The sequence below is a fragment of the Lissotriton vulgaris genome, chromosome 11 (assembly GCF_964263255.1).
Source record: "Lissotriton vulgaris chromosome 11, aLisVul1.2, whole genome shotgun sequence".
NCBI lineage: Eukaryota > Metazoa > Chordata > Amphibia > Caudata > Salamandridae > Lissotriton > Lissotriton vulgaris.
Window position 1 is genome coordinate 251,781,687 of NC_141699.1, and position 22,692 is coordinate 251,804,378.

The following is a 22,692-nucleotide window of genomic DNA, read 5'->3' on the forward strand; positions in this document are numbered from 1 at the left end:
AATTGAATAAAACTATGCCTATATCACCAGTGAAGACATCAGCCATTTTCAAGCTGCTTCCTCCAAGATCTGCTTCTCTTACGAATCCTTTTAATTCAAGGTCTACTTGAACATACTGTGTTAAAAGCCTCTTCTGTACGAGATAAACAGTCTGATATAGGCAGGCCTTGAAGACTGTTCCCACATCCAAAAAAGGAATTTCTGCTTGTTACTTTCTGCTTCAAAAGAATAGACAGAAGAGCGAGTTTAGACCCTTCCTCAAGCACAAGTAATCCAAAAAATGGATACAAAAGAAAAATTGTGAATGTTTTTAGAGATCTCTCCCAATTCCTTCGGATTGGATGTGTGCCATAGACCTTTAGTGCATCTGTTGTCTTGCTTCAGTTGCTGAGAAACTTTAAGACTTTTGGTGGGCAGCTATCCTAAACAACATATAGTTCTTGCATTTGGTCTAAAGTCTGCAAAGAGTTCTTTTTAGAAGTGCACAGCAGTAATGGTGGCACATATACAAAGTATGGAAGTACTTGTCTAGCCATATCTTGATGACTGGTTGATAAAGGTCCAACACTTCAACAGGGCACTGATTATTTGAAGTATGGAATCACCGCGTTCTTGCACCTGGTGTTGCAAGTCAGTTCTGTTCAATCAGCCCAGTCCATCTGCTATACTGATATGGATTACACAAAAAGCAAGTAAGTTTCGTTTGCAGCAGACACTATCTTCCACCTGCCTGAATTGTCTCAATTCTCAGGAGTTACAATACCTAACAGCCTGCTAAGTTTCCACTCTCTGCGTGTTGATGGAGTCTTGTATTTTACTGTTTAAAATTTCTCATCTCCACATGAGACCATTCCAACAGTATTTCGAAGACCAGTGGTGCCAATGTTCATGGAAGTGGAAGGATACAGCAATATCCACTCCTGCAACAATCAAGAATTTTCAGTGATGAAAATCTTAAGCAACCCACCTTTCCCAGTACACAAATAGAGGCATTGATTGCCTCTTTGGTTGGATCCTAAGTCTCCATCTATAAGAGTTTAGAGCAACTGCCACTAACAGGATAGGATGAGATATATGCCTCCTTCAAAGATCAATGTCCGTTGTTCGAAATGCATTAGGAAAACGGAGCTCTTTTAGTGAAATTAAAAGCTGGAACTTACCGCGATGTGTGCGACTATTTCTCTCCCCGGAGAGGTTGCTGGAATAAATGACGGCTTGGTCTAGTCGTGGAACAACGCACCGCCAGACAAAGAGCTTCTTAACTGCCCGAAACAGACCGTGTAAGCAATTTCGCCGCAATGCATCAGGGCAGCGGCAGCCATCATGGACTGAACCCTGGTTCTGGCTCTAAACAAACTCGGAAAAAGCTTGTGAGGGAATCGCGCAGCAAAAGAATATGGCAGAAACCATTAAGCATCACCCACTGAAGGGTAATTACTGACAGGCTGTGGGATAACTACAGGTACCAGGATGCTCAACATTGCAGTAACGCCCACTGGAGGGTTTGACATTTAAATGAGCAATGACTCAGCCCTGCTAGTTGGATGGCAGCCCCAAGATGCATGCCCGGCTCCTCCTCTGAAGAAGACCAAAGGTAATGGTCGAAATGCATTAGGAAAACGGAGCTCTTTTAGTGAAATTAAAAGAGGGAACTTACCGCGATGTTTGTGCGACTATTTCTCTCCCCGGAGAGGTTGCTGGAATAAATGACAGCTTGGTCTAGTCTTGGAACATCGCACCGCCAGATAAAGAGCGCCTTAACTGCCCGAAACAGACAGTGTAAGCAATTCGCCGCAAGGCATCAGGGCAGCGGCACCCGCCATGGACTGAACCTTAGTTCTGGCTCCAAACAAACTCTGAAAAGGCTTGTGAGGGAATCGCGCAGCAAAAGAATATGGCAGAAACAATTAAGCATCACCCACTGAAGGGTAATTACTGACAGGCTGTGGGATAACTACAGGTACCAGGATGCTCGACATTGCAGTAACGCCCACTGGAGGGTTTGACATTTAAATGAGCAATGACATGACCCTGCTAGTTGGATCTCGGCCCAAGATGCATGCCTGGCTCCTCCTCTGAAGAAGCCCAAAGGTAATGGTCGAAATGCATTAGGAAAACTGAGCTTTTTTTAGTGAACTTACCGCGATTTGTATGCGACTCATTCTCTCCCCGGAGAGGTTGCTGGAATATATATATATATGTGTATATATATATCCAGCAATTACCAACTTCTCCACTGAAAAGAGGCACACCGACACCTGCTGAAAGAGGTTTCAAGAGCTTTATTCCACACAAAGAAACAAACAAACACAAAGAAAGACCGCACAGGTACTGCAACGCAGGCACTACTCACTGAAGTAAGATTGCCAGTACTACATTGACCAGAAAGCGATGGGATTGCTACGCCCACTGGGACGGGTCATAAGGATATTTAAGTGCTTGATGGTGATGCGAATGTTTTTCCTTCGAGCCCATGAAGTGCATGGTGTGCACGAAACGCGTCTGCTTAATGAACTGCTGTGAAGAGATTTGTTGTCATAGCTGCTGCGCTCTGCAATAAAGCGCTGAAGCCTTACCCTCATTGCGTGTTGACTCCTTTGAGGGGACACCCTTTTTGAATTGATATATATATGTATGTGTGTGTGTCTGAATAACGCCTGTTATTTGGAACACCAATATTAAACAACACACGTTAATTATACAGCATAGCTAACGTGAGACAACAATTCTTATTGACTTGCATTTAATTCTCGAATAATAATAATAATGAAAAAAATTATAAAGCGCAAAGTAACGCCATCTCTGCATGTCCCTGCGCTAGGTGGCGGAACCATGCGCTTTATAATTTTTTTTTAGAGCAGAGGCATTGCTCGCAAGGTCTAATTATTGTGATTCTGTTACAGCTAAATAATGGCGATGGATTAAACCCAGATCAGTTGAATGGGGGTGAGTGTTTGATTTGCTCAAACGCTCCGTCCATCATCCCCTTTTATATCGCTTGAAACCGGTCCCAGGATGTTTGTTTCCGGTCCAGGGAAGACCTGGCTTGGCAGTTCGGGCTGGACTGTTCCCATGAGGCACAGGGTCAGACTGATTTGCATATGGCCATGTCTGAACTGGGGTGGCTGAGTGAGCTAAATAATGGTGATGGATTAAACCCAGATCAGTTGCCTGGGGGTGAGTGTTTGATTTGCTCAAACGTTCCGTCCATCATCCCCTTTTGTATCCTGCTGTTACACTACACTGACTTACCCATTGTATGTGGAGTGTAAAAGCTGTAAAATGTTTGCGAGAAAAACGGGCAATTGAGGTGGGACTCTTCAGAGTGTTTATGCTGTGCTCCACAAACAAGCCGCTGTGAACGTAAGCTCAGGATCTCCCCAGGGTATCTAGCTTGTGATTTGCATTTGCTTACTGCTCTCCAAACTTGTGAATGTTTGGTTATGGCGTGTGCTGGTAGCCCCTCTTTTATTTGGGCAAAGCTATGCTTCACTAACCAGCATGGATCGCGTGTGGCTGGAACTGCTTTTACTTATTCCACATTACTGGCATGGCCCTACACCAAGTCAAATCTGTAATACTATGCCTGGAAGGGTAAGATTCCTTTGTACGTATTTCAGCTCAGCATGGATAGCAGTAGCTAACACAATGTTTAAAAATTTGCTTCAAAAATGTCAAAATGCATTATTTGAAGGTGAGCAGATTATAGTGTTGTAGGCATTGGAAATGTGTTCAGCAAACAGAAGCAGCTCCTCACCTATGCCAGGACCTACCCAGACTTCATAGCTAGCGAGTTGCATAATCTTTGCAGCACTCTCAATCTGTGGTTTTGATCTATACTTGTGTCTTGATAAAGCTGTGCTTCTCTGATTAACTCTAGGAGAGCGAAATAAATGCATCCGAAGCTACTTTTATTTTTGCAGGATGGATTTAATGTTATTATGCCAAACCAAAACAGTGGAGAAGTGTGGCTCAAATGTTTAGAGCGGCAGACCTTGATGCTATCAGGCGTCGTAGCACACCCGGGACATACTCGGTGTCACTGGGTGGGCCCGATGATGAAGCATGCCACCAACTAGGTTGGTGGGTGAGGGCTTCATGAATACACCAACGAGGTGCCCGTGACAGAACTAATTTGAGTACTGTAACACTTTGGTCAACTTAAGCTAGTCCTTTTTGTTTAATCACATTTACATCACATTTACATTACATTTACATTACATTACATTTACATAATACAGTGCCTGGAATGTTAAAAAGCATTTTTCAGCTCAGCATGTATAGTACTAACTAACCCTGGACTTAAAATCTTTGCTGGCGTAGGAAGCTGTTTGTTATTTGAAATCAGTACTGTTTTCTTTGGCATACATTCTGAAAGGAGAATGCCATTGTGTGTGCCACACTGGGGTAAGGATCGTATATGGCAATTTTATATACAGCTTGCAGAAGCTAGGCCCTTCATAGGAGCATGGATTCTTATTTTGTTTTCAGTGTTGGTTATCTTTCATGAAAGTTTAGCTAAAGCTCCGTAGAGAGGATGGCAATTTCATGTATTTCATTCATTGCTGAATGTCTTAATATGCATGTTCTTTCATTTGTATCCCATGTTGTTAAGGGTGGAGGATGGGAGTTCTTAGGATGTGACATTCTGCCTCTACTGAACCTGTCCTATCTTGTCCATATTATCCATTAACAGGACATGCTGGTAGAGGAACTATCTGATACGGTTCAGGATTTCTATCAGAGCATGACTAACCATTTCCAAGGTAAGGACTCGCCCGCTCATATGTATACCCAGCACGCAGGCAACAGTCAAGCTCTCAAGTTACGATTTATAAAAGCCTTGAATCCGCAAATATATTGCTAGCCTCCACCCATGAGTAGGACTCAAACAGAACCTCATGATTTGGCTCTTTTGCAAGTCTATGCCAACCGTGGCAATGATCTGTATATAGCCAGATACTGCGTCTTTGCTTTCTAAGTGCTGTGTGCCTTTATCCCTCATCCACTGAGTTATTGATGACGAGGTAGGATCCTTTGAAGTTAGAAGTCTAGAGTGAGCTAATAAGAAAGGTGCAAACTCTTAAGATAAAGAGGTGCTTGCTTTCATTGTGCAGAAGATGTCTGCTTCCACAAAAAAAGTGGTTGACCTCCATGCAACTAACAATTTTATTCATTTATTCATCTAGCTGTGCTTGAACTTTCTAGGGGCACACACATCAGTGTAATGCTATCAGAGTGTCTAGGTAATTTATGGTGTTTGTTTTTCACTGGCAGCAGCACAGATGGGAGGAAAGCAGTCCTCAACCTACATGGATTTTTAGACCTGACTTGACAATGTAACTTTCGCTTTACTTTTTAGCCTACCGTAATATTAGTCTGCAGTTCTTTGCTTCCACACAAATACTTATCCATTCCCATGCTATCTATGCGTAATGCTTGACATTACCATACAACATTCCTCTACAGCCAGACATTGCATTGCTCATCCTTCAACTTTGGATGGTTTGATTCACTCAGAGTCTGAAACCCACAATGATAATTGTACGGCACCATGAAAGCAAGATAATTCAGAATGGAAGATCAAAGAATACACTCTGAAATATACCCTTTCAATACAATATATGTGGTCACTTCTTTAGGTGTCCGTTTGTGTATTATTCATAACTTTACAATTAATGATAAACATGTTGGCTTTGTGTGTCTGTGTGTCTTTCAGTCAGAAAGAGAGTGGTCAGAGGGGAGTAATACATTGTTGTCCTCATCCATGATCTACTGCAATATGCCACATATTTAAAACTCATTACAGCACTAGCATGATTAATTGACTGTGAAATGGTTGTGAATTGGGGCTGCCAGTGATGCCTCTACATATGTCATTGGTGTTCTTTTGTTACATGCATCAAGTTGGCACTGTTCTGTGACTGAATGAAGGAAAATGACTAAATGAGCCTCAAATGCTGACACACGCATTATTCAAAACTCGAGATGTCTTAGATTTGGCGGTAATCATCATGGCCTTTGCCATTTCCATAAATGTAAACCGTCTGTATGCAATGGCGGAGTATTTCTGAAAACTGTTTCTTATTGGTGATGAAATATTTACAAGTGTAAGTATTCCCTTTCTTCTACAGTATATCATGTAGTGGAATAGCAATGTTTTTATTTTGTCTCATTCCTAGATGCAACAGATGTTTCAGAAAATGTTTATTACAACATATAATTAAAAACAGTATAACCTTTTCATGTCATTTGTAAGATATTCAATATACAAAATCTTATCTCCAAAGGTATATGTCACACCAATGAGATTTCAATGTCCCCCCCACTGTTGTCTTCGAATGTCAAGTGAGAAACATTCCATGGCTTTCTCTGATAATCTACCTTTTTCTAGGCTCTCCTACGGATGAATGTGATCGATTAATGGATTATATTGAAAAAATGGTTATGACCCGGCTCTATAAATCTGTCTTTTGTCCAGACAATTCACAGGACGAACAGAAGGATCTCCTCATTCAGAGACGAATACGGTAATTGTTACACAGTGGTCCAAGAGTACTCAAGCTAATCAACACAGTATGAAATTTGGAAAATCGCAATGACTGACCAAAGAACATAAACTTAACAGCACAATTTTCGGAAAGATAGACTGTTCTCTCCATGTAAATGGTGGATATGCCTGTTAAATTGATAACACTTCAACAATATTAGAACTGTATTGGTTTGCCTTAGGTCCTTCATCACCATTTTAATAGTGTTCTGCTTTAGAATCCAAACAAGTTTATTTCCAAAAGCACCAAAATTCAGCTCTAAAGTGGTTTTGCATGTGGACATTTTGAAGTGCCGAAAAGAACAACCCGATCTTTAGTGAACTCTCCTTGAACATAACATTTGTCCCACATCACTGCTCCTTCACCTAATACAAGATATTTGGTTGCCTCCATATTAAACCTACCACACTTTAACAAAAGCCTGCCTTTCACAATTTTTGAACACCAGTTTTATTGGTTTCCTTAAATGCTCTTTGCTGCACTAGTCTTTCTTTCCCTATGTCTTTAGATCATTCATCTCCCTTCTTGTATTTATTTCTCTTCATTCAGAGAGGTGTGGCGCAGTGGCCACAGTGGCTGATTAGCATGGGGCTTACTGTTTGATCGCCGGTGGCAGCTCAGCTCAGCATCATGTGACTGTGGGCAATAGCTCACTTATTCTCTCAGACGGCTCCCAGCTCCTTGAAATCCCTAAGGGGGGGTTATGTTCATGCTTTACAAATAGAAATTAATATTATTATTCATTCCACGTCAAATCTGCTACAGTCATTCAAACTGTTGTACATGCTTTCATATTTGTTTGTATATTATTTGTATTACTTTTTTATTCTTTACTATTTGTTGGTTTAAAAATAATCCATACTTGTGCATCATGGCATCTTTGTTGATCAACCTTAGACTAATTCCCCACTGCTTGTGCGGATCCCTGGAATTCTTCTTGCATTGTTGTTTTTCAACGGAGATTACATTGTAGAATGCCTTTATCCATTGCCTTTACTCATTGACTAATGAGTTCATGTAGAATAATAGACAATTAAAGTTTAACATAGATTTAATTTTCTACTGAATGCCATAAAGTGAGTTGCTGCATCTGCCATGCAAAATTCCCTTTAAACATTGTGTACATAAAGATAAAAATGCAACCTTGCAAGCTTACACTAATAGTAAAAAAAATAAAGACCTATCTCTTTAGGAACTTGGGAGGTTTCCTTTTCCACATTGTATTGTACTGTCAGTTGCGTCTCTGAATTTGTTCTAGCAAGCCCAAAAAAGAACAATCTTCACACCTCTGAAAAATTCATATATTTCTGTCCAGAAATCATTTTAAACATTTTTACACATAGTATTCTAACATCCACTGTTTTTAAAATTCTTTTTATTGATCACAGTGAAGCGACATTTATGTTTACAATGAAATGGGATAAGTTCTGGTGTAGAGTAGGCATACATATATAGCTTCTTAACATCTACTGTTCGATTTTTTTTTTTCGACTCGGATTAGCATTTTTAGTAAGAATGTCAGCACTCTTCTCCAAGTGCACTTCATGTGGAAGGAAGAGAGCAGTTACAGATGCCCACACGGTCTGTATGATCTGCCTCCCTGTATCTCACTTTGTAAGTGAGTGTGACACTTTTTAAAAAAAATGTCTAAAAAAGAACACTAAAATACGGGGAAGGCATCAGGTTTAAGGGCATGATGCGGGCATGAGAGCTGAAGAAGATTGGAGGAGGCTAGAAAAGTCAGCCTCACAACCTGCCTCTGTAAGTTTGCCACCATCTGAAAAAAGACTCCACAGAGGGAGAGCTAAAGAGAAGGGGTCCAGTGGCCGAGGCAGGCACTGACACCGCTCTCAGTCATAGAATGTTAAGGCCAAGACCTATGAAATCACCTTTGGGCGGCCCGGCCTTGGCATGTTCACCGTCCAAGGATGACTTAGTGACACCTTGACATAGATGGTATTCTAAATGGTCTACAGCCAAACATTCAAGATCGATAATGAAAAGAGCTCATTCAACATTGAACTGCTCGCCACCACTCTGCAGAGACCCAAGATTTATGTTGACAGTCATCGTCGATGAGACCTAAAGGAACCTTGCACAATCCATCAGCAATTAAGAGGTCCCAAATTTATTTATCTCCATGTCCAGCAATGTGTCTTGTCTTTATTTACCTAGTCTCCCAATAAGAAACTGAGAATAGAAACAAACCATAGTTTCTCGATCAGATTGACTTAGATTGGCTGCTGATCCTGGAAATCCCCTTCCTCCCTCTTTGTCGACTAAGGCCGATAATACATTTTGAAGACCCAGGCAGATACCTCGAGCGCCTCGATCTCTTTCCACCACAGAAGCCCTCCAAAGCAATTTTGATGCCTCAATTGAGGAAGTGAAAACTCTCTTCAACTACGATAACATCACCATGAAGCACGTTAGTCCCCAGAACATTGTGATCACACTCACATTCTCAGTCTGCCTATTCTGTCTCTTGATGATCCCCCTACTTCACTGGCTCATTCTCCATCCAGAGTCTCTCCAGTAGATGGCATTCTAACATTCCAGGATGTTATCACCAGAGGTGAAACAGAGTAATCCTTTTCAGACACTGCCAACGGCATCTCTCATGGTGGAGACACTCCATCTGTTGCCTCTTGTCCTGGGTCTGGAGCAGCTGTCAAGGCAACAACACCTCTCCATCTTAAAAAAAAAAAAATGTAAGTTTCTTAAGCAAGACCTAGCATTCCTCAATACTGATCCTAAGCTAGATTCAGATAGTCGCTGCAAGCAGGCGAAACCATGAATCCCCTCCAGTATCAGCTGCTCATCCAGAGAAAGAATGAAGGGAGTTGAATGCAACAGGATGGAAGCTAGGACGTCCTTCACATTTGCTACATCCCTCCTAAGGCAAATAACAGAGATACATGGGACAGCATGAAATCCTTTGTCTCTGATTTGCCAAAACATAAGAAGCAAGACTTGATGAAAATGCTTAAAGAAGATCTCTGGTTTATAATGTATTTATTATTGCAGCGGTAGACTCTGCTACGCATGCTGCAACTGGCTATTTCAATGGCATTCCCCTAAGGTATTTATGGCTACGTCTGTAATCTTTAAAACCTGAGGTGTAACTAAAGATCACAAATTTGCCTTTTTCCGGATTAGCACTCTTCGGACAGCACATAGAAGAAGAGATGCTTGTGGTAAAAAATGAAACGGAGTCCTTAAGGGGTTTGGTCTTGCAGAGCAGAAAAACCACAGACCCAAAGACTGGCAATACATTTATCGGAGGGTTCAATTCTTGAAATGGTTGTACCAGCCTCAGAAGCATTAGAGGCAATTGCAAAGACGGCAACTTCGTAAGCGGTACCAGAATCAAAAACCCACTCCTCCTAAGAACTTCTAATTCAAGAGGAAGACATTCACCTGGCAGCAGAAAATGATGGCCAAACAACCCCTATAGTTACCAACTCCTGTGTTTGGGGAGGGGGGGGGGGGGCAGGACTTCCAACTTGGAATAGTGGAAAGTGATGACCACAGATTGGTTCTAAACTTCAGTCAAAAGAAGTACTCTGTTTATTCCAAGGGCAATTTGTCTTTACTAATTCATGAAACTCATCTTCTGTTGCTATAGGCGGGAGAAAGCAAAAGTACCAACAGAACGCAGACTTTACTCCCGGTATTTCCCAACCTTTAAGTAGAGTCAGATGAAACAATATTATCCCACTTTAGATGTGCTAGTTGTCAACAAGTTTATTGCCAAGAAAAGGTTCAGCATGCTGGCTCCATCAAATCTACTGGTTGGTAAAGAAAAAAAAACTGGTTTGAGCCATAAACCTTAAGGAAGCTCGTTTTCGCATTCCTGTTATCACAAGCTCGAAGTAAATGCTTGACATTCCAAGTGGGATATGAACATTATCAGTACACAGTTCTGCCTTTTGGCCTAAAATCGGCCCTATGAGCCTTCTCGAAGTGCAAGGCCGTAGTTGCAGCCTATTTAAGGAGGAAGGAGATTGTTTTTTTTTTTTTTTTTTTTTTTTTTATCCCTGCATCGATGGCGATCCTTACCGATGGTGCATCAGGCCACCACAGCACCTAGACAGCCCACGTCTATTCCGGACATATTCTCTGCAGCTCCCTCAGCAGTCTGTTAGTGTTATCTTGGCAGAGGTCTTCTGTGGCAGGTCCCTTGTGGATGCTCCCCCAGCTGGGATCCTCTTGATACAACGTTCCAGGGTAAAGGCCCTGACTTCGCTGTAGCCCCATCTGGCATACGGGTGTCACTGACTTCATGCAGCCAAAGTGAATGCCCTAACTACACAGATGCTCAGGCATATGGAGATTGCTGACTACCACAAGACAGGGCGGGCAACCAATTTTCTTGGGGGTTAAGAATGGGGGAAATGAAAGTCTGTTGGATGTTTAAATATGTTTGTAACACATAACAAAATGTAATTGCCTGTAAATGACCTCTACACATACAGCAGTTAAGAACCCAGAAAGGAAGCACATATTCTATGTGAATCTGAAGTGTGAGGAAAACAAAGATTTTAATGAGATCGTAGCAAATCAATAAACTTTACTTGGTGATGCACAAATTATAAATATTCACTGAAACCTGATTTCCACACACTAACATTTGTGTGCAATAAATAGTTCTATAAGGAAAACTGTATGTCTGTGCAAATTTAGTTTAGTGGCCATTTCAATGGAAAATGTGCTGTCTGTAAATGACAGTGTGCAGCCACATGTTGCTCTAGTTACATAAAACCATCGAAGTCTTCGTGTCCATTAAAGATAGGTGGGTCACTGAAGTTTGTCGTTCTTAAAATTGGGCTGTAGTTTTAAAAGGTTTGGGAAGCACTGGTCTATGATTTTACATGAACTCATGGATAAAGAAATGCTACAATGTAATCTCCTTAGAAATACACCAATACAGAAGTGTTCCAGGGTCTGTGTAAGCAGTGGAAATTATTCAAACGTTTGACTTCAAACTCCTGCAATTCAGAACTAGGTATGTAATCTTTTCATATTTTAGATTACTTATTTTGTGGGGCGGTCTATTACCATCGGGTGAAGTCTACACTTTCAAATAAACTACAGTAAATAAAAAAAGTCACAGGATCTAGTATAGCAGTTATAGCAACAAAACTCTAGACTGATGAGTTCAAGGGACATAGTGTGTGTCTTCAGCCACCTGGGTTTATCAACAAATTTGTAAAAGAGATGGGCCCCAGGATACTATTACAAACCCGTACATTAAACTTATCATGTATTAAGAGATCGGGCCCTTGTTTTCACCATAAAATATAAAACTAATCTCAACACTTTTATAAGAGATTGGTCATATGGCATAATAAAAAACTAATATTGCAACACTTCTAAAACAAGTGTACCCAATGTCCCCACCATGAATCCTAAACTTTAAATAGGATACGCCACATGACACTGTCATCAAATGTGATTAAAACTCATCAGCACACTTTTAAATGAGATAAGCTTATGTCAAGGCTATACACCTACATCCAAGTTTATTGGTGCATCTTAAGCAACACTTTTCTGCATAACACTAGCACAAGACCTAAAGCACACTCCTTAGCCTACATTTAAAAGATGGGCCCCATGACACTACCAGAAACCTCATCACTGATCAACCTAAAACCTAGCTAATTAGCTCACCTCTAAAATTAAAGGGTCTTATGATACCACTGTGAAATGTTGAACTGAGTAAATCTTTCAAAGTATCGGTGCCATGACCTAGTGAAAAATATTAACTTGTACTAATCAGCACATCCTTACATATAAGCATTGGAAAATACATTTGTTAAGATCTCGGTTAGGAGCTAGTGGCTTTGCCAATGCATGCTTTTATTTGAATGATTTTAATTAATGTATAAAAAAATCAAACCTTACCGCCTACGTGAATTTTAAAGACCATTCAAACGAGGGTGCTGCAGCAGTGCACATAAGAGATTCAGAGCACTGTCTGCATCAGTAAGATCCATTTAGAAATATCTGTGGAACAATAAAAACCTTATTAAACAGAAATTAAAAAAAAATGTGAAAGGGAAAATATTTACATTTTTAATTAAAAAGGCACATTGGCCCACTAGTCCCTGGCACTGGCTAGGACTTTTTTTTAGACATTTCTGAACATTGTGCACAGGGGAAATACCACAAGAGAGCAATGGATAAAGAGGTCTGACTGAAAACCCTTGTATGTGTGTATTCTTTAAATGTAGGGGTGAGGAGAAAACAAAAGGTTTTGGTTAAAGGGAAGACAAAAAAACTGAAAACATGGTCCCTGAGGTACCACAATAAAACCTGAAACCAAGCTCACCAGCACAGTTTTGGTGCCTTCTCCTTTTTAGTACATTTCGTAGGCTTTATATTACTGTGCGACACAGGGAAGAGTTTCTAGCCCATCATCCATTCCATTTATCTTATTATGTATACTGATCCAAGCCTTGCATTTCATACACTGTTATTTCTGTTTTCTAGCTCTTTGCATTGGGTTACTCCTGAAATGCTCCGAGTTCCACTCGATGAGGTGAAACCAGAGGTCAATGAAAAAGTCTTTTATGCCATAACAGGTTGGTGAATAAATGAAATATTTTGTTACTTGCAGATTCAGGAACGAACTTAATTTTTTTTGGTTTTTACCACTTACCACCAGAGTTTGCCTTGCAGTGACAGACAGAACTAAATGGCTATATGTCGGCCCATCCTAATTGGGTGGATGAAAAAATAGCCAACTCTTCGACAGCCCTTCTCAGTCGGACCGTCTGAGAAGTATAGCTACAGCAGTGATTGAGTAGTCCCCACCGTAGCCAAACCTATGGTCCCCTCGCATATAAATCAGGTGGGCAGACCACTTTGTTGTTGGGGAGGAAACTCCGCTGTAGTGATGGGATTCCCTCGCCGCCAACATATAAATTGGCCCCGCAGCTAGGGTGAAACTGCCTATCTTGTAAAAGTTCTGCCTGTTTCCCAAATATGAAACACAGTATGTCTACGTGCCCATTTAGTTTGAGTTTGTAGTATTTGTCCTTTTGAATCTTGTGCGAGTGAGTGAATCACCATCCACACATCTCTTTAAAGGGTGGTGACATTGGCCTTATCATCCAGTATTACTTACCACGCCAAGCTAGGCAGTAAACGCTGTGCCTCGAGGATATGCCCATACACTCTTGCAGTTCAAAATCTGCACCCAGCGGCTGATGGATTGCCATGACTTCTGATGCTGCTCCCAGCAGAATATAAGCCATACCTGTTTACATTTGTGTCATGTAACAACAGGCTTGTGCACACAGATGTCCAGTCATATTGTTGGTAAACATAATGAAGTGGGAAACATGTTTCTCAAAACTATTGCTAATATTCCCTTTTGGCTTAATTCTGAAAAAGACCACATTATCAATAAAAACACAAAAACTTTTCTGAGAACAGGTGATGCAAAAAAGAGAGAATGCCAAGAGAAGACAAATTACAAACTGGTTTTTTCCCTCCAAATTAAATAAACCCAATGATGAGAGATTTTAAATTCTGATGAATTCCAGTCAATGTGAAGAGTATCAATGTCCTTGCAGACAGTTTTTACAGTATTGTGCACAGGTCCTAAGTGGGGGTATGGAACCAGTCCAAGCTTATAAATGTCTGTTTAACCACACACTAAATCAATGCAAAATGGAGGTAGGAGTGATAACTTTGAAAGCCAAACAAATAATGATGGCTCATACATAGGGGTGTTAGGGCATTACCCTGTCACTGCAAATCGCCACATACACCACCCACTTAATTTTTTGTGTATTTCTTTCACTATAAATTGTGCCTCCGCCCCACTGGTTTTTCAAGTCCCCTATGAGATAAAGCTTTGGAGCAGCACTATCGCATCTATCCGCTAGTGTTAGCATGGTCCCCATGATTGATACGCCTGGCTGCCCATCTACTGCAGAAAAGAAGTGTCCATGTCCGTCTCGCCAGTCTCTTGGTACAGCCAGGCCGACATGTATGCTTCAGTCCTCTGCTACCAGAACTGTATCGGGGTGCTGTGGAATAGATAGCAGCCTACCTAGTCTCTGATAGGGTGCCACCCGCCCAATGAATCCTGACCCTGTTGTCATGACACTTATTGTAATAAACTGCATGAGATCAGCGTCAGGTTTGGCTGGAATCAGCAGACCATGGCGGTAAACAACCGCGTGACCTGCGTGCAGTCATGAGCAGTCAGTGCAGAGGTAGGGGTGATTACCAGAACACTGCCAGTCACTGTATGGTTATATTTTAAACCGGATAGTGATTGCCCATGTTTTTCTAAATCGGTTGGGCAGAGGGCTCTTCCCTTCTTGCACCACTGTGCGCACAGTTCACTAGCTTGTGTAATGGAGAGCACTCACTTAACAGTCCTTGTATTTTCAGCTCTGGTATGCTGAACATGTATGTGTAAATCCTCCCTGCTATTGCTGTTGCCTGACATCCAGCAACTTCGTTGTGGTCACTGGCTCTGAATAGGTACTTATAAGGAACCAACGCTTAAGCTCAGAGTAAGTTAATGATTGTGTATTTTTTACATAAAGCTCAAAGACAGCAATACCTTTTTCATGTACTGGGGTACAAAGGAGACCCCCTTTGCATTCCAAAGCCTCACCCTAACCTTATTGTGTTCCCTTTATCAGGGCTTATCCAGCTTCATTTCTGCTTTGATCTTAAAGTGAACTTTGAGCTCCGATCGATTCTGCCGGATGACATGAAGTTAAACATTACACTCCTTTTCTTAGATTTGACAGTATATGTTGTCTGGAACAACCCAGACATAATAAGTGGACCCTGTAAATTTGGAGGATGTCTGGCCAAAAGCAGAAGGTACCAAGAGGATGTTTTCAAATCCAGATCCATTTACCTCTGAGTCACTTGCAAAATGCTGGTAATGACTGCTCAAGGTTTGACAGGAGGAGAAACAATTTTTCTAGGGTGTATAAAGTACATAAACCACAGTTTAATTTATTAGAGATCTTCCCAAATAGTTTAATTTTAAATGTGAACTTTTCAAAAATGCCTTTCCATGGTAGGCCCAGTGTACCAACCCGCATAAACGTTAGGGAAAAATAAAAATCATTATGCCTAAGGCAGTAATACCTGAATGCGCAAAAAGGAACCGAACTCCAAAACGAAACAAGCATTTGCAATGCAATAGGACTCTCATTTATGTTTGACCTATTGCATTGCACCATTGACAGTGGCAGGGAGGAAGCACGGACAACGGGAGTGCGGGAGAGGGATAAGGGGGCGAGAAGGCACGGTCCTGACAAATTACGGCTTATAGTTTAAATAACACACCGTGTAACACTCTAAGTAAAGGGGCCAGTAGCAACGGGAGGGTATAAATGACGACATGGTCATAATAAGAGGGTCTAACAAGCCTCATAATCAATCATAAGGCAGCATTTATAAAAAACAATGACCCCAGCAGATTAAAAACATGGACGTAGAGTGGGCGGAGCTTCCACGTAGCTTCCACTCCATATTCCATTACTGCATGCCTCAGAGTGAGCAGCGAATGCGCACTGCCGCTATAGGCTTGACCTAAAAAGGATAGGATAGAAAGGGTGTGCCTTTTTTAAAATCATGAAAGGGTAAGAAAGAGACTGCAGTCGGGAGTGCCAAGTCTTAGACATAGGACCTTTTTCTCCAACAGCAAGTACTGGGCTGAGGAATTGAGATGAGGCGATAATGAGTAAATGTCAGGTATTACAGTAGCGTATAACAGGGTTCACTTAGGATTACAGAACTCACAAAGCTTGATTTCTTTTAGAGTAAAACTTTTTAAAATGTAAACTTCTCATGTGGCCCTCCCTATCCCAAGCTGGCACCTGAGAAGCTCTGCAAGACCTCAACATAGAGATGAGGGGTGGGTCCTGGCAGTATTAGTGTAAACATTGTGTATGAATGTGTGGAACATGAGTGACAGATCACATCTTTATTGAATGTATGGGTAAAATAAAGTGGCCCACTGATGGCATCCCAGGGGGAATAATTGCAGACCAGCAGGGAGTTGCCAACCAGGGGATGAGGGGTGGTGGGAGGTAACAGTTACCATAATCAGTGCGTAGGGCAGATGCACACAAAAGGGTAAGCTTAAAAAGGCTCTAAAAGTGGCGTGGCCTCTTAAATCTGACCAACTGCTGACTAACACCCAGAAGTAAAAACTCCGAGTGGTTAGGCTCTCCAGCCTTCAAGGCAGTGGGATCTCTGGGAGCGGGGAAATCAGAATTAAACCTCAAACAAACATTTGGACTTAAGCCCAGGGCCAACAAAAAACGTATTGAGACATTACATACTGCCATCTGTACTCTCATTACTGTACAACCTTTGAGGACAGCAACAGCATTGCTGCAACACCAACTGGAGTGCTTACCAAGGATGTAGACCTACAAAAATAATCGGGTATAATTTGTTAAAACTGAGATATCAGTAAGCGCATTTCAGAGATTTAAACAGACCTGCAGGCACTTGACCTAAGACTAGAATCAGCAGAATCCCAGCTGCAGACATATGAAGATGTAGATCAGTTGGCTATCACCTCATTCTGGCACCTGGAATCTGGAAACAAATGGCTGAAAGCTCTAGAGAGCAGATCACCTATATATGCATGACGAATCTGAAAAAGGAAATGGAGGAGTCTAACATCACAACCTGTGCCATAAGACTTTTCAAAACCTTATTGGAAAAATTGCCCAAATTAGGCTTTTCCATAGAAAGAACTCCTACACTCGGGAGAAAGCACAAGAGTGATAATAGTTGCCCTGTAGATATGTGGTCCAACAGAAAAGTTACCCACTCTAAGGTAGAATCGTGTCACAGGCACAAGCACCAAAATCACATCTGTTTAGAGGCAGTGAAGTCTGAATAGTGTACAAACTAGCAGTGGCCACCCTACAGCTCCGGAGGGACTACAGAGCGGTAGTGCAAGAACGTAACCAAAAACAGATTTGATACAAATGGATGTGAAAATACGTCGGTTCACAGTTAGAATGGTAAAGTTCGAGACCACGATCTCCTCTCTGGCAGACAGGAAAAATGAACTTCAACTTCAGGATAGGAAGGAAGGTGCATCTGACACTGATGGCCCTGTTCAATCGCAGGACAGCTTGTCGACGTGACCCTAGGCGAGAGAGATAATCCAGAAGGAAATAGGTTGCCAGTGGCTCACCATTGACACTAGAGAGCTGTTTTATACAGGAAAGAGTGCAATAAGTTTGCAATCCGCTCCAAACAAAAAGGGTGAATTGTGAGCAAGATAGCAAGAGGACTGAGGATAGAATCAAGAAAATACTCGACAAACTAAAGTGATCAGTGTGGGACCAGGAGCTAGACGGCTTGGCTTAAGCATCATAATACACAAGAGCCATGTCGAAACAAAGGAGAGAGGTGGTCTCGGTCCTGGGTCTGACAGACTCCTGGCACCATTTACTTCCCAGGGAAAGGCACTACTCCTTTTACTCTTCAGTCCACAGGGCATACACTAGAATAGACTTTATCTTTGACACTAAGAACTTCTTGGGCAGGCTACAAAAGGCACAAGAGGGGAGACAATCTCAGACCATTCACACATAGGTCTTGAACTGGGTGGAGACACCAGATATTGGGGAAATGGAGGTTGCACAAACGCTTGCATGGGGACTATGTTAGCAAGGAGGAGCTTAGCAAAGAGATACAAACCGACTTTCCAGAAAATGGCATCAGGACACAAACTGTTGCACAATTTTGGGACACATTCAAAGCCATAATCCGATGTATGGCTATTTCCCTGACCTGAAGGGTCTGCAAGGATGAAAGACTAGCGAAGGCAAAAAACGGAAGAAGGCAAAGCTTCAGAATAAAATAATGTCTTTCCTTAAACACGCCAGGGCGATCATTGCTCCGCTCCAAGTGTTGAGAATAAATAAAGCAGAATAGGCACTGCTTCATTTAAAGCAAATCTTATGGATGTGGAAAAAAAGGTACTTACAATGCAACAAGAGCCCAAAAATCTAGATCTTCCACACAAATCTGGTGATGGATGAAAGACTAAAGAGATCTCTTCTCATTATTCTACAAGAATCATTACACAGGAGTTGCAAAGGATAAGAAAGATATAATGCTTTATCTTGATAATGTAATAAGCAAGACTGTCACCCCACAGTGGAGGGAGGAACTAGATAAGCCCTTTTAGGCTGAAAAGATCCTCACCGCTGTAATGTAATAAGCCTTAGATCCTGATTCTGAAATGGTGTCTGATGATTGTACTTATACGACTGGCGGGGTGTAACTTGTTGTCCTCGAATTTTTACCTTGTTGTGCTAATGATATGAATTGGGTGTATACACCTTCTTACCTTGCATCTTACTGTCCATTGCTTTATTGTTGTGAATGTGTATAAAATTGCAAAAATAAAGTTTATTAAAAAAAAAAGTAATAAGCCCTAAGAAAGCACCAGGTCCTGATGTACTCCCTTTTGCCAACTACAAATTAAAAGCGGGCCTTCCGCTTGGCACATTGGTAGATCTGTTCAACTCTTAATGAGATGACAGACTTCACACCCACTATATGTGGGGTAGAGATCACACTCGTATGCAAAATGTTGAAAGACCCAGAAGAGTGTAATTCCTTCTTACCAATAGCGCTATTAAACACCGACTCTAAGATTGGCACCAAGGTCATCAAGAATAGACTAGTTGAGGCAGACTAAGTGGGATTTATACAGGGTCCAACTGTATTTATAGAGTAGCAAATTTGATTGAGAATGCAAAATAGAGAGGGATCCCAGTCATTCTCATGGAGCTTGATGCAGAAAAGTATTTGGCATGGTGAACCTGGGTAATTCTAGAGAAGGTCCGCTGCAGGACAAGAGTAAATGGAATCCGCTCCGATCTGCCTCAAGAGGTTGCCCCTAGTTGTCCTTGCGTTTGCCCTGTACATGGAGCCTCTAGTGTCCCAGTTACATCGGTCATTTGTGGTGAGGGGAATGATATTTGGCAGTGCTGAGCACCAAATAACTGTTTGTTGATGATGTCCTTGTCACCGAGCTTGAAACCACTTCACAAGTACTTATGACTTTGAAAGGCTCTCCGGCTTCAAAATAAATTCGACGTCTGAGATCCTATATGTGAGCCAACCTCTGCAGAGTATATTGCAGCTGAAGGAGCAGTGCCCAAACAAGTGGACCTGCAAATCAATCAAATACTTGGAAATTAATATTACAAACTCTTTAGGGGAGTGGTGAAGTCTAATTGGCCTTCTTTAAAAACCCAGATAGGGCATGCCTGAAAAAATGGTGCAAACTATACTTCTTATGGCTAGGGCAAAATAAGAATAATCAAAGTGAGCATACTACCCTCTCTTTATACACTTTCCAGGTGCTTCTAACCTTATAATATTGACACTACTGAAGTCCATCCGAACACTAATATCCTTTGTCTAGGTAGGCAACTGCACTACACTAAACAAAGTTTGGTTAGCTCGAGGGAAGAAAGGTGGTTTAGCATGCCCCAACATATTGAAGGGCTGTTATGCATCATACCTGTGTATTATTGGTGAAAGGTTGATACAAAAAGTCTGAAAAACATTGACTGCATATGGAGTACATTTCAATAAGGACTACGCTGACATCTTGGCATCTTATATACTTGTGGTGTTTGAGAAGACCTACAATTGAAGGAGTCTTCTGCCGGTCCCGTGCCAGTATCTTTTTGATAAGCTATCTAACTGTAACCTGGTAAACCAGATATGTACTACAGGCCCTATCTGAAAGAAACAGTTAGTTATAGATTCCTTACCTTAGAATTACCCCCAGGCGTCAGACTGGATCCGGAAAGTTTACCGTCTGCAGTACCTATGCTTGTCGGAAGTTGGTGTCGGTCAGCTCCGCGTCCATCGTTGGCGTCGTGGTCGCTGAGATGACGTCATGGTAGCTACTTGGACGCCACCCTCGCGTGCTGATGTCAGTTCTTTCTTTTTCCGCGCCAGCCATCGCAGATCTGAAGAGCGGTACCTCCAGTCACTTTTTGACTAAACTTTTGGAGCGACTTTTGTCGACGTCTTTTGAGTCCTTTGACTCCTGGTGCACGTGGGGATGCCCGGCTTAAAGGCTTGCGGTTCCTGATCTTGACTTATGTAGTTTATGGATCCGCACCGCGTGTGCCTCTTTTGCCTGGGGCACGACCACGACCTCAAGTTGTGCTCTGACTGCTGGTCCATGACTCCAAAGGCTTTGCGGGAGCAGTCCTGAAAGCTTCTTGAGTGCCGGCAGTTGGCTCCGCACCGTTCGAGTTCCCAGTTACGAGGGAGGTGGAGAGACAGGTCGTTCATTCTCTAAGTCTTCACACTCGGGGTCAGGTAAGTTAAAGCACAAGAAGTCGAAGAAGCATCGCCGCTCTTCGACTTCTTCCCGTCGGTCGCCTCATGCGATGAGGACGGTGCCCCTCCCGTGGCTCCGCGTGCGGAGCCTGCTGAGCCAACTTTGGGTTTCCCTACCTTCCCGGGACCCTGAGCGACTCATGCCCAGCTTCGTACATTCTACAAGGCGATGCACGCCATCTTGGGGCTGCCCGAACCCGCCGGCGTGCCTTCGGGCCCCGCGGATTCTGTTGGGGGACCTAGCCCTTCTCTGCCGGCGGCTCCGGCCCTGGTGCCGCAGGCCCTCTAGGCCTGGATCCAGATTGGCGCCATTTGACTTTATTACACCTCCACCAGCGCCGCTTCCTCCAGCACCGCATCCACATTCAGCGCCAGTTGGACCCCCGGGCGTCGCCGACTCCGGCCTCCATCCTGATGTGGACACTGGCCAGCGCCATCCGACACCGGATACGGCGCCGAGCGGGGTTTTTGTGCCCCTGTTCACTCCTGGGGTCCCGTTTAGGCCAGATTGGCCCGCTGAGAAGGAGTACTGGGAGGGGTCAGGTGACCTCTGACCGACCAGTTGGAGTATGATCCGGACTGGAGAGCGGACCTGGGGGATGCCAGTGGTCTTGATACCTCCCCTGACCTTGACATGTTGTCTCCTCCTACCATGGCTACGGAGGAGGGAGTGTCATACGCAGTAGTGTTGAGTAGAGCGGCCGAGGCTTTCAACCTCGAGCTCCCTACAGTGGTGGTCAGGACTAACCTCCTGACAGGTGCTTCAACCCCAAGCAAGCTCTTCGGAGCCCCTGCTGCCGATCAATGAAGCCCTCACCGACGTCCTTTTGGGCACCTGGTCCAGGCCCAACACACAGGATCCCGTGAATAGAATGATAGCCCAACGCCCGGCTCCGGGTGACCCAACTTTCCTCTCCCAACACCCCACCCCTGAGAGCTTGGTGGTCCAAGCCTCTGCATTCCCTACCACTCAACCAGATAGGAAATCCAAGAAGCTAGACCATCTTGGGAAGAAGATTTTCTCTTCTGCAAGCTTGGGACTGCGGTCGGTAAACACTGCATGTCTATTGGGCTGTTATTCCCACTCCGTGTAGGATAGGGCTGAGCAAGTGCTGCCTCCGTGTCCGGAGGAGGCCCGGACAGTGCTCTCCCAGGTTGTTGCGCCCGGGAGGGATGCAACAAAGTTTACCATCTGTTGTGGGATGGATAGCGCGACTCTTTGGGCAGGACGATTTCCATGTCGGTAGCCCTTCGACGCTACCCCTGGATGAGATCGACTGGCTTTTCTGGGGATGTCCACAATACCCTCATTGATATGCCCTTTGATTGCCGTCGCCTTTTTGGTGACAAAGCTGACAATGCTCTAGAGCGTTTCAAAGACTCGCGGACTATGGCCAAGTCTTTGGACCTCTCCAACCGCCCTGCGCAGTCTGCTTTTTGCCCCTTTCGTGGCCACGGAAGGGGTGCCCCACTAGGTCCCGCCCAGAGCCACAGGCCGGCGCAAGTTCCCAAACCTTCATGCAGCTGGGGACTTCGGAACACCGCTGTGGTTCAGGGGGCCAGCGGGCGGGCCAGTCCACCAACCCCCCTCTGCAGCAGCCTCTAAACCATCCTAATGCGACATTTTCGTCCCATCAAATGCCAGTGGGCGGCAGCATCCGCCATCACCTCCTCCACTGGCGCACGATCATGTCCGACAGGTGGGTTTTGCAGCTAGTCCGAAGGAGCTACTCCCTCTCCTTCGAGACTGCCC

General features: G+C 43.2%; 1 protein-coding gene across 1 annotated transcript in view; it reads left to right on the forward strand.

Moving 5' to 3' along the window:
- The window catches only part of LOC147679584 (rab5 GDP/GTP exchange factor-like), a 117,919-nt gene that overhangs the window by 54,253 nt on the left and 40,974 nt on the right, over nucleotides 1–22,692 (forward strand). The window contains exons 5-7 of the mRNA XM_086943167.1: nucleotides 4,697–4,766; nucleotides 6,395–6,530; nucleotides 13,047–13,138. Coding sequence (XP_086799293.1) covers nucleotides 4,697–4,766; nucleotides 6,395–6,530; nucleotides 13,047–13,138 — 298 coding nt within the window. The remainder of the gene's footprint in view (nucleotides 1–4,696; nucleotides 4,767–6,394; nucleotides 6,531–13,046; nucleotides 13,139–22,692) is intronic.